General features: G+C 43.9%; 1 protein-coding gene across 2 annotated transcripts in view; it reads right to left on the bottom strand.

Annotated features, from left to right (window-relative positions):
• nav3 (neuron navigator 3) overlaps positions 1-14,008 on the bottom strand; it is a 470,935-nt gene that overhangs the window by 347,808 nt on the left and 109,119 nt on the right. For both annotated transcript variants that reach the window (XM_074626295.1, XM_074626296.1), the window contains one exon: positions 13,164-13,611. In XM_074626295.1, coding sequence (XP_074482396.1) covers positions 13,164-13,232 — 69 coding nt within the window. In that variant the 5' untranslated portion in view covers positions 13,233-13,611. The remainder of the gene's footprint in view (positions 1-13,163; positions 13,612-14,008) is intronic.

Raw genomic sequence — 14,008 nt, 5'->3', positions numbered from 1 at the left:
ACTCCCTTACGGTACGTGTCCACAGGGGCGTTTTTTGGACGCTTGTTGCGCTGTCCCTAGAAACAAGGCACTCGGCTCCTGATTGGACGAACGCTTTCCCGCCGTTGGCTGCTGCTCCCAGCTTTCAAACCGGAACCAGTCTGGAGGCTCGTTTGGAAACTTTCTTCTCTTATTTCACGTAAATAGTTCACTGAAATGTGTTTCTGAAAACATTTGAGGCGAGAAATAATCAATGCAGTTGCTGAATCTGTCTTTAATTTAGATCAACAGCGTTTATTTTAAAAGATCCTCGGGAGTTTCGAGAGGCGGCGAGTCGCGTCGGACGCCTGCGATTTGCATGAAGTAGACGAGCCCTCGACTTTATGCAAATGAGGAGCGGGCGTCGTGACGCCTAGTCTCTCGAATTGCGACGCCACGCTACCAGAATGCATTGCGCGGCTGCTTACATAGACAATGAATGGGGAGCGTGGAAAGCACGGAGCCTGTGGACACGTACCATTAGAGGGTCTGAGGTCCGCCAATCATAGTCTCACAAAATCCGATGGGAAACACTGAAGGTGATGTGAGAAATACATAGCCTATTGTATCAAACCAATGATCTAAAATTGCTTCCAAACAAGAAAACATTTATTAAATTCTAAAATGACAATACAGTTAAGCTCCTATGTTGCCACATAACACAACACATTTCCACATGACCTAAAGTGACTCTCTACCATTACGTGAAAGGTCACGACACAAAAGATGCAGTAGAAGAAAGGTTCTGCCAATCTGCTGCCTTCACTTCCCACAATGAGCCTCTCAGAGTCAATATTAGAGCCATTCTTCAGCCTGTCATTTCTTTACCTTTCTACCACTTCTCCGACAGGTTTACTCAACGTGCAGGTATATACATGTTCCAGGAGATGATGGTGATGGTGGGGGGGGGATAGCTTCTCATGGCTGACAATATGTCATAATAATAAACAACAGAAAGGTGAAGGGGCTGCTCTCTGTGCCTGATTTATGATTTCTGTTTTCATCAAAATGTTGACACAGATGTTAGTGACTCTCTCAGAGTTTACTCCGGTGACTGGAGCAGTTAAACAATTTACTGCATGCTTTCACAGCAAATTAACTCCTGGGTCTGAACCTGACCCATTTCCTCCAACCGAGGACATTCTCATGTAGGAAATATTTAGAGCTTTCGAAGGACAATGTGTTGCAACTAATGCACACATCACATTATACCAACTAAGAACAAGTAACCATAAAAGGAAGGTCAGAAACAGTGTCTTTCAAGAAGTGTATTAAAAGCCGACAAAAGTTTGAGGTCAGCATCGGCAGCTTACGTGCACTTCATAATGGTTAATTAGAAATGACTAAGGATGTGAGGGAGTGCGAGGATGCTTGGCACGGTGAGACGTCTTCACCTCTTTATCCGGCTGATTTTATAGAGTCTTACCGGCCACCTTCCTCCCCTCAGACATAATAAATCTACAGGAGGAGCTCTCGACGTCTCCTCGGGACCGTCCTTGCTGAAGACTGTCCCGGAGCCGATGAGTCACGTTCAATTACTGCCATGGACTGGAAACACAACGAAGCCGGAGGTAAACAAGGGCCAGTACACACTAGGAATAATGTAACCATCACCCCCTGATCTACGGTTTCATTTAAGCACCTTGATGGCACTATATTTAGTCACATTGGACAGATTTTGGGTCGCGCTCTGGAGCCGAGCAGAGGAAGTCACGTTGTAGAGATATCATCTGTAAGGATCGCCACTTGTCTCTCAGTTCTCTCTCCACGAACACACAACATCCTCACTTGTAATGGATTTCTGTTAGTATGATCACATTTGCAGGACAAGCAAACCAGCTCAGCTTACTCAGTTCTTATTGTCACACAGACAGTCAGTGTTTAATAAGACCGAAGAAGGAGCCAAAAGCTTCATGCGGTGCAGAATGCCAAGCTGTTAGATGCTTCCTCATTCCATGTGCAAATTAAACAAGCTAACCGCGGTGGGGATGAATCAATTTCTGCTTCTTTGCTCTTGAATTCTAGCACTTTACGAGTAGCACCCAGAGGATGTATTCCTGTACGACTTCATGCACGAGACACCGGTGGAATAAATGTCATCATGTTGCTGGTACAAACCCGCATCAGTCATGAGTGAGCGCCCGTGTCTCACAACCCCGCGGCGCTGTGGCCCCTCTTAGGAACCCAGCTGTTGTGGTAATCCTGTTATCTGACATTAAAGGTGCATAGAGGGGAGAGGGGGGGGATGCAGACGCTCCTCACCTGCCTCCATGTGTGTCAGGTTAACCCTCGCAGCTACAGGCTAGATCTAAACAAATCCTTCATATACACTTGCATGTATACAGGTGCGCTCACATGGGCGTTGTTAACGCTGACAGCTTGCCGCTTCACGAGATCCCACTCCACACTCGAGGGGTACATCATTACATGCCGACACGCTGTGTATTGAGCATGCATAATGTATGAAACACCCGGCGTCGACGTATGCATGCGGAACTCACCCATGCGTATCGGCTGAGAACAATACACTCCATACTAAAATCAAATCATCGGGCGGCAGGAATAGAGGAGAGCAACACTTCAAGACAACACTCACTGTGATGTCAAATGTTCCCTTTGTAGCTCTAACACTGCCACTATTGAGGGGACACTTCCTGCTGGTGCCACAACCCATGAATACATCAAGGCGAGGTTTGGAACAAAGGCGTCGACCAAATGCTGTATTTTATATTCAAAGTTCAGCTTGTTTTGATCCGTTGAAGCCCTCACTTCACCTCCATGATTGTCTGTGTCGCAGTCAGAGCCACAGCACCGGTCTCAAGTCGTGAGATGATTACCATTTATATAGCTATCGGTTACAACACAGTAACAGGGTGTTGCTGGTTGTGCGGGGGTTGATGGGATTACATTTAAACACCTCGCGCCCTGTTTGTGGCCTTCGCTGGGTTTTACGACGAGGTGATATTTCAGGATGCTGGACTACGAAAGGATTATAGCAGTGGTTTTATAGCCACATACACATGCAACGCACTCGCATTTATGTGAGGGTAATCCATCTGAATTCCCCATCTGACTGTAACTATGTCCAAAAGCAGTGTGATTTAAGACAAGGTCCTAATGCAGTATAATGCAGCTCCATCTCTGGGCCTGGACGATCAATGTGTAAACTTTGAGATCTCATCTCAGTAACATGTGGCACATGATAAGGATGCCAATGACTCCTGGGGGAAATCACACACTTAATGGTACCCCAGGATTTCTGAGATTACCGGTCGGTACTGCTTGGCTTGACCCAGTTGGGAGTTGTGTGAGTCACCTGGGTGAAGGCATCCTGTTGAAAGGTAAATTCCTGTATATTTCAATCTGGGGTATTTACAATAACTGTGGCTATAGTGTCCGTCTTGGTCGTACTAACTTTGCACTCACTGCCTTCATTAGCAAGATTTGAGGATTATGGATGTCACGAGATCCGATACTTCGGTACCAAGTCCGTGCCAAAATTATGAAAACGTGATGGCACTCTCAAGACTTACGGCGTCCCATTGACGACAGAAAATGTGTTTGGGACGCAGTTAACTCATTATGGACACAACCCGATGTTTAAGTAAAACGTCCGCCTACAAAGTGCCGTACAAAAGTAAAAATACATTATTTCTATTCTATTGTTATATTTAATGTCTCTACTCAAATGGTCAGTGTTGAACAATGTAATATTATAAATATAATAAGCGCTTAGGCTGCACAGTGGAGCAGTGGTTAGCACTATCGCCTCAGGTTCAAACTTTACTTGGGGTCCTTCTGTGAGGTGTTTGCATGTTCTCCCCGTGTTAGCGTGGGTTTTCTCCGGGTTCTCTGGCTTCCTCCCACAGTCCAAAGACATGCAGGTTAGGTTAATTGTTAAACTCTAAATTGCCTGTAGGTGTGAATGTGAGCGTGAATGGTTGTCTGTCTCTATGTGCCATCACTGTAAGCGTTTAAAGTCCAAAACACTCTCTTTGCTTCTATACTCTTTATGGGAGGTTCCATTGATTTACATTATGATGCATTCAGGCTCTATTCAGTAAAATAATATACATATATATATCAAAAAAGTAAAATGAGTATTGGACGAAGGTGAATTCTAACGTTATAATGATGTGTTCAAATATAAAATGTAGTTTTTGGTGAGAAACTTGAATAAATCCAGTTGTTTGAATGAGATGTTTTCAAACGCGTGTTGGAAATGCGTGTCTATAAGTCTGACTGAAGACGGAAAGTAGCCCACTGGATTCTCTATAACAGAGGTAGCGAGTTCAAAGTTAGCATAGAGACCCATAGAGTCCCAATGGCCTCATTTATGTGAAATACACCAGTTTGTAATGTACCAGAACTTTCCTTTAACAGAGGTAGGCCAAGTTTTGAGTTAGTGTTGAAGGCATGGCCAATCTAATAGTGGTGCAAAGACAAATCAATTGGTTATCGCTGGTTAACTGTTGTGATCTGTCATGTTTTGTGTATGAAGATTTGATTTGGGGTTTTACATGTCAAGTACATGTACAACATGAGCCACGGGCAATGAATTCCTTCTGACACAGGATTCGTAGTAGTCTTGTACAGTATGTTTCTGGTTTGCTGAGCTGACGACAGACTCTTTAATTAAACCCCAAAATGCCACCAAGGCGCTGTGCAGGCGAGTGAAAACATAGCTCCAGGGTGTGCTTTAGGAATGAACAACAGATCCTACATCTATTACTAATGTGCATTAGTGCTCTAACCTCTAAAATATGGATTTTTATGTTTCATTTATGTTAGTTTGAAGAAGTTTTGGTAACTTGGGGGAAATTCTGAGGCAGGTTTAGGAGTTTTAAAGTAAACTATGGAATCTTTGTTTAGCATATTTAGAAATATTTGTCTTTAATTCCCACTCTGTTTATTCCATTTTTCAGCGTGAGGCAACTTGTCAGTTGTAACAAAAGCTACCAGAGCAATTTGTGGTCAACACCAAGTCACTCAAGTCAATTCCACTAAATTATACAAAACCAAATTATAAAGTAAACAGTGTAAATGTCTTTCCCACTGTAAATATATTACGGTCAACTGTAGATGTAGATGTATCTGTGGGAATGCTACAATCCAACCATGAAATCACGTTTTTGGAGCCTTTATGTGTACAAAAAGACACGTTAAAGTTACCTTAAAGTACCTTAAAAGGGAGATTTGTCAAGTATTTAATACTCTTATCAACAAGGGAATGGACAAATATGCTGCTTTATACAAACGCATGTATATATTTATTATTGGAAATTAATTAACAACACAAAACAATGACAGATATTGTCCAGAAACCCTCACAGGTACTGCATTTAGCATAAAACAATATGCTCAAATCATAACAAACTGTAACCTAACAGGCAACAACAGCTGTCAGTGTGTCAGTGTGCTGACTTGACTATGACTTGCCCCAAAGTGCATGTGATTATCATAAAGTGGGCATGTCTGTAAAGGGGAGACTCGTGGGTACCCATAGAACCCATTTACATTCACATATCTGGAGGTCAAAGGTCAAGGGACCCCTTTGAAAATGGACATGCCAGTTTTTCCTCGCCAACATTTAGCCTAAATTTGGAGCGTTATTTAGCCTCCTTTGCGACAAACTACTATGACATGGCTGGTACCAATGGATTCCTTAAATTTTCTAGTGTCATATGATACCAGTATCTTTACCTAAAAATCACATGTTGCAATAATGCGTTAAAGAAATTAGTAGTGTTAAAAGGAATTTGCGTTAATGTGTTATTGCTTGTAACTTTGAAAAGTGCTTTGTGTCTTTGTGCTGCAGCAGGTGAGCGATCAGACACTCTGCGTGGATGTCAGCATCGTGATGCTTCAGAAGCCGTCAGACAGCTGGCTACAAGGACAAATGAGAACGTGTGACTTCCCCGCCCAGCTGTGATTTAGTGTCAAGATAGCTTCGCCCCGGTGCACAGACTGTATCGATGGAAGGGTACAGATGGGGCGTCTCTCCGGCTCTCCAAGCGGTGTCACAGGGTTCATCTCTCTCTCCCTGCCTACTCTCTTAGCAGACTAACTTTTTCCACTCTTAGCCCTTCCTGTCTCCCTCACTCTTCAGTGGGTGTCATTTTGTTCTCCCCTTCTCCGTCTAACTCTCTTTGGCGTCTCTCTCTTTTTCTCCTTCGTTATCTTTCCCTCCGTCACTCTCTGCCCGACCTGGACATCACCGCGCTCATCGCTCTGCCTCTGAGGCTTGTTTCCGTGAATGCCACGCTCATGACGCTGTCCTGTTTTGACATGTTTTCCCTCCGACTTTATTCAGTGGTCTGAACCCACTAATTCCTCGTGGAATGAGCTGCTGATGTGCCATCTCCAGCCAAGTGTGTGTGTGTGGATATGAGGGTTGGGGTGGGGGAGTTCTTTCAGGATGTCACCACACCATTACCAAAAGTACTGACATGTATGTCTGTATGAAGCACTGTCAATCTAACAAGAATCCTTTCTGGCTACCATCATTCTTCTGAAAGATTTTATCTAACAAGTCTAAAAGTTTGAAGCTCTGTCAGCAGCCCCAAGAGGCTACGGTGTTCATTACAACCCGCGATATAAAAGCACAGTTTAGTCCGATGGTTATAAAGAAAAAAAGCCAATTAAATTATAATCTTGGGAGCATGCTCAGTAAATGGCAATGTTCATGTAGGATTCTGGGATCTTTTGTATGTAACACTTGACATTTTGGCCTGAAGTTGCACGTCAACGTGTGATGAGAGCCTCCACACCTCCAATGAAAAAGCCTAAATCCAACAACCCTCATCGACGGACAGAAACACAGAGCATGCTTTGAACCAACATGTACAGAAATATTACCATATGTACCACAAGCTAGTGATTTATGTTGATTGCATGTGACTAACCAGCAGAAGGACCAATAATTACAGGGGAGCTTTCATATGTCAGACTATTGTTTGAGATGGACGTCAAAATTGTTGCATATGAAAAAAGCATTTTCCATCCACATTGACCACGTTTACATGCACACTAATATTCCATTATTATTCTGAATATAACAATATTCTGAAGTTGATACGGGTCCGTCCTCTTTCCTTCATCCAGAGCGAGTGCTCTACCTTGTGCCGACATTTTGATATTCCGTATCGTAGCAACCGGACGCAACCAAAGCGCAGCTGAAAAAAACACCTCATTCCCTTTCTTTGTTCTGCATTCAATAATAAACTAGTATTTAATTAGTTTTAAAACTGTCATTTAAAAAGCAACAATATATCTAAAAATAGCCTAACAATAAAGGTTGTTTATAAAGCACTGAAACCAGGACAAATTAAGTAATTTGCAAATGCTATAATACCACATATCACACTGTTCAGCCAATCATTATCACCGCAGGGCGTTATCACCGCAGGGGAAATTCCTTCACCGCGACAGCCCCTATGTATACAGCACATTCAGAATATGCGTCTCAATTGGACTGCAGTTTGCAACACACGGTCTCTTCTGTTCGTCTGTTTCTTGCCAGCTCTGTGCGTTGAACACAAACAAACTAGCCGACAGTTTGCAGAGACGCACGCCCAAAAGAAAAAGCCCACATTTCTGGTCGGAAGGAGTCACACACCTACTTTTAAACATTACGGATATGCGCAAATATCACGACGTCGACCTTTTCAAGAAGGTGGTTAAAGGAATGAAAGAGGGAGGCTGTGTCCACTGCCGGCTACGTTAGAGGAAGACAAAGGACAGATGGACCAACCCACTTTAAGCTGTTTTTATGGCTAAATTCAGTCCTACTGACTTATTTAGCGATCCATCATTACATGCTTTCAAGATGATCAATAGGCTGCCGAACATGGCCTCTCACAGTTCTGCACAGCGTGGGGCACATCTGCATATGAACCTGCCAGGTGAATTATTCAGTCGACATATGCTGCGGGTTCTCACCAACTGCCGTCGTATCTGCTGTTCTGACATCAGCGCCATGATACGATGGTATGCATCAAATCCCAGTTAACACAAACCAACCCGGTATTATTCACTCGTGTTTCACCAGTATGAGAACCAGTCCATCACATGTGAGAGTCCGCCGGGGGGAGAGCCAGTTAATTCTTACACAATTCAGTGATAGCTCTGTCCCAGTGGGCCAGCTTTAATGCATGGTTAAAGCATGAAAAGCATGCATATGCAGAACAACAGCTTCGTAGGAAACAAACGATTAAGAGTAAACTCCATTAAAGGTTTGCCAGAGCACCAGGAAAAAGCTCTGAGGTGATTGGCTGATGAGAAGACTTCCTGGAGATACCTTAGCAACACTGCTGCGGAGTTAATTTCCCCCTCAGGGTCAGGAGAGCAGTATCCTAATCACCGCTTCCTCATTCACAGGAATGAACGTGAAAATGAGAAGCAGCATCCATCTGGGACAAAGACAGGGAATAAGAGAGAGAGAGAGAGAGAGAGAGAGAGAGGCGTGGGAGGGGAGGAAGAGGAGACAGTAGGAGGGAGGGGAAGATGAAGACTCCCAGGGTGATGGAAGGAGGAGCGCTGGCCAAAGACGGCTTTCTTCTGCTCGAGTTTACAACTTTGGGATTCTTTTTACTTTTGGACATTTGACATTTCTCCAGATAATCTCCTTCTGGGTAACCACGGCGATGGACTGCAAACTTACACACAGACAGACTTCATGTTTACACCATTTCTGTGATATTAAAGCCTCGCTGAACTTGATGTACTTGCACGTGGACTCCCATCAGCCCTGCCAAGCTGGTCAGCCATAGGCGTGGCAAACTGTGAGACATAGTGAAACAGAAATCTAACTAAAGCCTGGAGAATAAACCGGATCTTAAGGCTTAAGGATCTCAAGGCTGGCCCACACTACAAGATCTTTCAAATCAGATTCTATTCAGGAACAACAAGAGTCCGACTAAAAATAACGGAAATCTCGCAAAATGTCTCGCTATCAAACCTAACTTTAGTGTAAACAAACATGTCGGCCCACGGGCAGGACGAATTAGCGATGTTAGTTTTTACTTTGTATTGAGAAAAAAAAAGATAAATAATGGATGAAGTCATGGCGACACGTTAAATAAACACTGGTGTTGTTTCCACAAATCAACAAGTTTGATCTCCATTCTGAGCTCCATCTTACTACTACTTTATGCTTCGCTTTTTACATTAGTTCATGCATTAGCTACGGCCACCATGACGGCGGTGGTTGTCCTTCCTTCGTCAGCTTGGTTCTCAATCGGCTATCGTTCTTTCCGACGTGACTGCATCATCGGCTGTCCTCGGGGTTCCCCGCACACAACAGGTTATCCCATCGTAAATATTGAACACGTTTAATATTTGCGATTGGTGGATCGGTGCGTCCAGGATGGACTTCCGAGCCGATCGGGGGATTTAAAACACACTCTTAACATACCTCACACCAAAGGAATATCTGGAAAGATCATCTTTAGAACCATCAAAACAACCAAGGCTTTGCTCAGACCCCAAAATCAGCTTGAGTCTTGTTTAGTGTGTACGCGGCAATAGCAGGCCAATCAAAGAGCTTCAGCCTGCCAGTAGTCTGTTAGTTTAGCTTAGCACCAAGACTGCAAACAGGGGGAAACAGCTAGCTTTGCTCTGCATAAAGGAAACAAAAATCTGCCAATCAGCATCCCTAAAGTGCAGCAATTAACATGTTATATCTCATTTGTGTTATCTGTACAAAAACCAAAGTGTTAAAATGTAAATGTAAGGTTTGCAGGGTGATGTGCCAGACTATTTCTTGGCTTGTAGCTGTAACTTCCTGGAGTTTCCGCTGCTAAGCTTCAGCATGGTATTTCCCATACACTTAGACAGTAGAGAGTGGTATAAATCTAACTCTCGGCAAGGAAGCAAAGAACCTTTTTTCCTAATATGTCAAACTGTTCCTTTAGATGCTTTAAACTTGACTGAAGTTCTTTTGTGCCACCACTTTCTCTGTACCAAAACTTTCTCTTTCATCCACTTTGCACATACAGTAGAATCCCCTCCATTAAAAAATGAAAGGTGACAACTAGGTCATATTATAAATCGTTGGAAAGAGACGGAGCTTTACTCTCTCTACATCTTTTGTAAAAGTGTTGTTCAACTATCAAGGCTGACAGAGTCGAGTTGCTACGAGACTTTGGGGACGACACATAACCCATCAAGTCAGGCAATTACATCCCACTGTAACCGCAGACGCATCGTCGGGAATATTAAAAAACCTTCCGAGAAGCTCAGGAACATTCCTCTCCTTCGCTGAAGGCAACAGTTAAGACGGAGAGAGAGCTTATCTTTTGGCGTGACGCACATCTTCAAACCAAAATGGTAGCCGAAGTGAGCCAAATCAATTCCCTTACCGGATGAATATTTGATGTCACTCTTTGCTCGGTTCCAATCTCAGCTTCGAGTGAGGCTCCGTTCACCTAGAAATCAGCTTCCATTCTGTAGCCTAAACAAAGAGGACGCTGCTCCAAACATGGCCTTGATTTGTTGTTTGACACGCAGTGTGTTGATGTGAACGCTCCAGAGGGTGTAGAGGTGTACAAGTGGTTACAAAAAGAGACTGATATTAAACACAGAACCAACAAGGGCTGAATTGCTTTCTGATTTTTCGAGTGGTCACTGGATATTTCTGTTTGTTAGTGCTACTGCAAGGCTTTGCAATCACCCAGAATGCATCACAAATCCAAGGTTAGGAACACACCTTCCTCCCTGTGCCTTCCTCTAAAAAGGGTAGAAATTGTTGTTGCCTGGCAGCGCAAGCAGCAACACGTCTCTGTGTGGCTTTAAAGAAAGAAAAAAAAGCACTCCCAGATGGCACTCGGGTCTAAAAAGGAGAAAAAAATAATAAAGTACAATCATGTTCTTTATTAGATCGTAATAGTGCTACAAATGTCAGGCCTGATGTATTACTGCGCTTTTCGCTGCGCTCGGATGTTCCCCGGGCTTCGCCTGGACAATCATTACGCTTATCAAAAGCACTTCATTAGAGGAATCAGGTCAGAGGCAAAGCCAGGGAGAGACGCTGTGTGTTTGTGTGCGTAGCCGATATCTGTTTCAGTCTGTGTATGCATTTTAGTCTCAGCAGGTGACCATACAGGAACAGAAATAGTTCCTGTGTGTGTTCTTCTAGTCCAGTTAGTACCAATTATGCATCTATCATTTTGCATTGGATGAGTGTTTATACAGTATGTGTGGCTACATGCTCCTAAAGATATAAAACAGCAGATGTGACATCTTGCCATTCCAGGATGGAACCACATGACGACCACCTTACCTGGGTTAAAGTTTTAAACTATAGCTGGAACTGGAGCCTATGGTGTAAGAGGCTTATCCGTGTCCTAACTGGATGCGACGCGAGTGAGCGCCAGCGTCAAAATCAGCTTGATTACAATGTTTTTTTTATTGCCGTGTCCTAACTGGCCGCTCTGCATCGCGCCGCGACGTTTTGAGCTGAACTTTAGTCAGACGCCTTGTTCCTATTTTCTCTGTCGCTCGCGTTGAGAGCGCCACAACATGGACGAGGAACGGACGATTAGTTTAGATTAAATGAGCCGACAGCGGGAGAAAACCGGGTCAGTTGATCTGGATGTAGATGAGGATATTAACTTGATTATTGTCACTTTGAGCACAAGCATTGACGCTCGCAATTATATGCATAACATCCACCAGATGTGTCAAGAAATGTAACAGCCACCTCACTAATCCTTAAAACAAAACACAAACTAAACACACAGCACAAAAGTGACAGCTATGGAAACCGACAGTATTTCAGTACGAAGCCTCGTTTTGATTCACTCCCGTTTGTGTGTTTTTTTAATCTAAATCAATGGAAAAAATTGAGAGCAAATAGGCCGACAAAGTGGCTGCATTAAAACGCAAGATCCAAGAGTAAGAAAAGCATCCTGTGCTCCTCTTACATCTTTACTTCTTCTAGTGTTTTGTTCTGTATTGTGGAATACACAATGGACTACACAGCAGGCTGAGCAGGGACGACAACTGGTGAGCTAAACATCCACATTTAAATCAGTGATAATGTTAGATTAATCTGTTTAACTCCCTGTTTACCGTATCCCAGCACCAGTCTGTGTCACTGCAAGATGCGCGGTGGGCCTGAGGAGTTATCGGTACAATACCTACTCATTTTTACTACAAAAACCTAAATAAGGAAGATCGCTGGATAACAACCTGGCTATATTGTATGTTATTTCCAGTAAATATCACAATATAAAACGTGTTTTCTGTTTCAAAAGTACAAAGGTAGGAAGACAGCAGGTACTACTAACCCATATTTTAAGTGGTTACCTCCGATCATGTCTCCAGTCTGACATGGAGCACACAGCTGATCTGTACGTGGTTTGTTCACATGACGTAACAGTAGTGCATATGTGGCGCGATAGGAGTGTTTATACAGTATGCATGGCCACATCCTCTGCTGTTTTTTTCAGAAAGACAGAGCTATAGTCCTCAAATCCCACATTCTGCAGACAGCGTGAACTCGGCCTGAGTTCCCTCCATCGATCCACCCACCTGCCGCCACAGATGAATCCGACCCCGTGGAGGTCACTGCGTTCAGACTCAAAACTAGCCTCCGCTAAGCTCACCATTATCTATCCGAGCTTTTTCCCTCCACAGCAGAACGGCGGACCATTAGTGCACATGATATCGCTTTGCAGAAAAAAACTATTTGTCTGATTTTTACAGGCATTATTCCCGTCCTATTCCCAGAGTGGTTAACATAAAAAGCATCTCGAACAGAGAGTAAATATGTATTCCCATGTGGGGGGGGCCCTGCCCACCGCCACATGAGCCGAGATGAAAGACTGGAGGCGCTGAGGGGAGCGCAAACTCCACCTTTCCCCCCCCCCCTCCTCGTCTTTATAAATAGCTATTAGGAGATATGGAACGGAGGAGCTGCTGGGAATTCAGACAACAGCAGCAATTGGACCAACATGTTCTCTTTTTGTAAAGAGAGCAGCAAACCATGCTGATAAACAAACTTTCATCCCTCGGCTTCCGCATACACACATCAACTGGAATACAGCGAAAGCCAATTTTGTTTTTGAAAAAAAAGCTGCAGGAGAAGATGAAAGAAGAGCGTTGCGGAGCAGAAAGGGGGAAAGGGGAAGTTGTTGCCCTACCTTTTTCTGGTCCTCCAGCTTTTGACTTGTCGACTTCTTGCCATGCTTGCTGCCTTCCGGTACATCCATCCCTGGTCCAAATAAAGAGTAACTCCACGGTAAAAAAAAAAAAATCACAGGAAATAAGTTGAAGAGAATCCAGGTGGCTACAGCTTCCCGACGAGGGCCTGTGTCCGGCTCACGCCTTCACCCGGACACAGGCGATCCATGGCAGGTGGTGGTTTGTACGGTTAAAGTAAAATTTAAAGTCTCTGAGTTGTTGAGGTTTTTGTGGAACAAGACGAATACCAAACAGGTAGCGAAAGGCTACCGAGAGAGCGTCATTATGATGAACACCGGAGACGACTTTCAACCCTGCAGGTTGTGTAGTTTCACATGAAGATAACGGTTATGCTAGCGTCTTCCTCAGAGTGCAATCCCTGGCTCCGGCACAGTCTTCCCTCCACATCTGGGGAAAGAAGAAAGACATGCTATGATTGAAATGCACAAAGAAAAAAGAACAGTTTTAGCTTAACAATTAATGCAGAAGCTCTCTCTGCCTCTCCGAAAAGTCAATATTCCCCTCGGTGCTGCACTGTACAAATGGCGAGGGTTATCTGCATATCAAAGTGAATGTTGCCATGGTGCTCAAAGAGGGAGAGAGAGAGAAGGAGAAGCTTCTACTACATGCTGTTTGTTCTACGCTGAGTGATTGTTTTTGATTGTTGTCTTTTTTTTCTATTTTCCAACCAAAAAGCAGCAGGGGAAGGATTGAGTCATGCTGAGGTCGGGTAAACTCGCACCCTGGGAAGGGTCCAAGCATGGAAAGATAACCGCAGGATCGGTGGTCGGCCCCTCCGTGGACT

The sequence above is a fragment of the Sebastes fasciatus genome, chromosome 23, assembly GCF_043250625.1.
Source record: "Sebastes fasciatus isolate fSebFas1 chromosome 23, fSebFas1.pri, whole genome shotgun sequence".
NCBI classification, from domain to species: Eukaryota; Metazoa; Chordata; class Actinopteri; order Perciformes; family Sebastidae; genus Sebastes; species Sebastes fasciatus.
The sequence above is the reverse complement of the archived record's forward strand: the minus strand, read 5'-3'. Positions and strand labels throughout refer to the sequence as shown.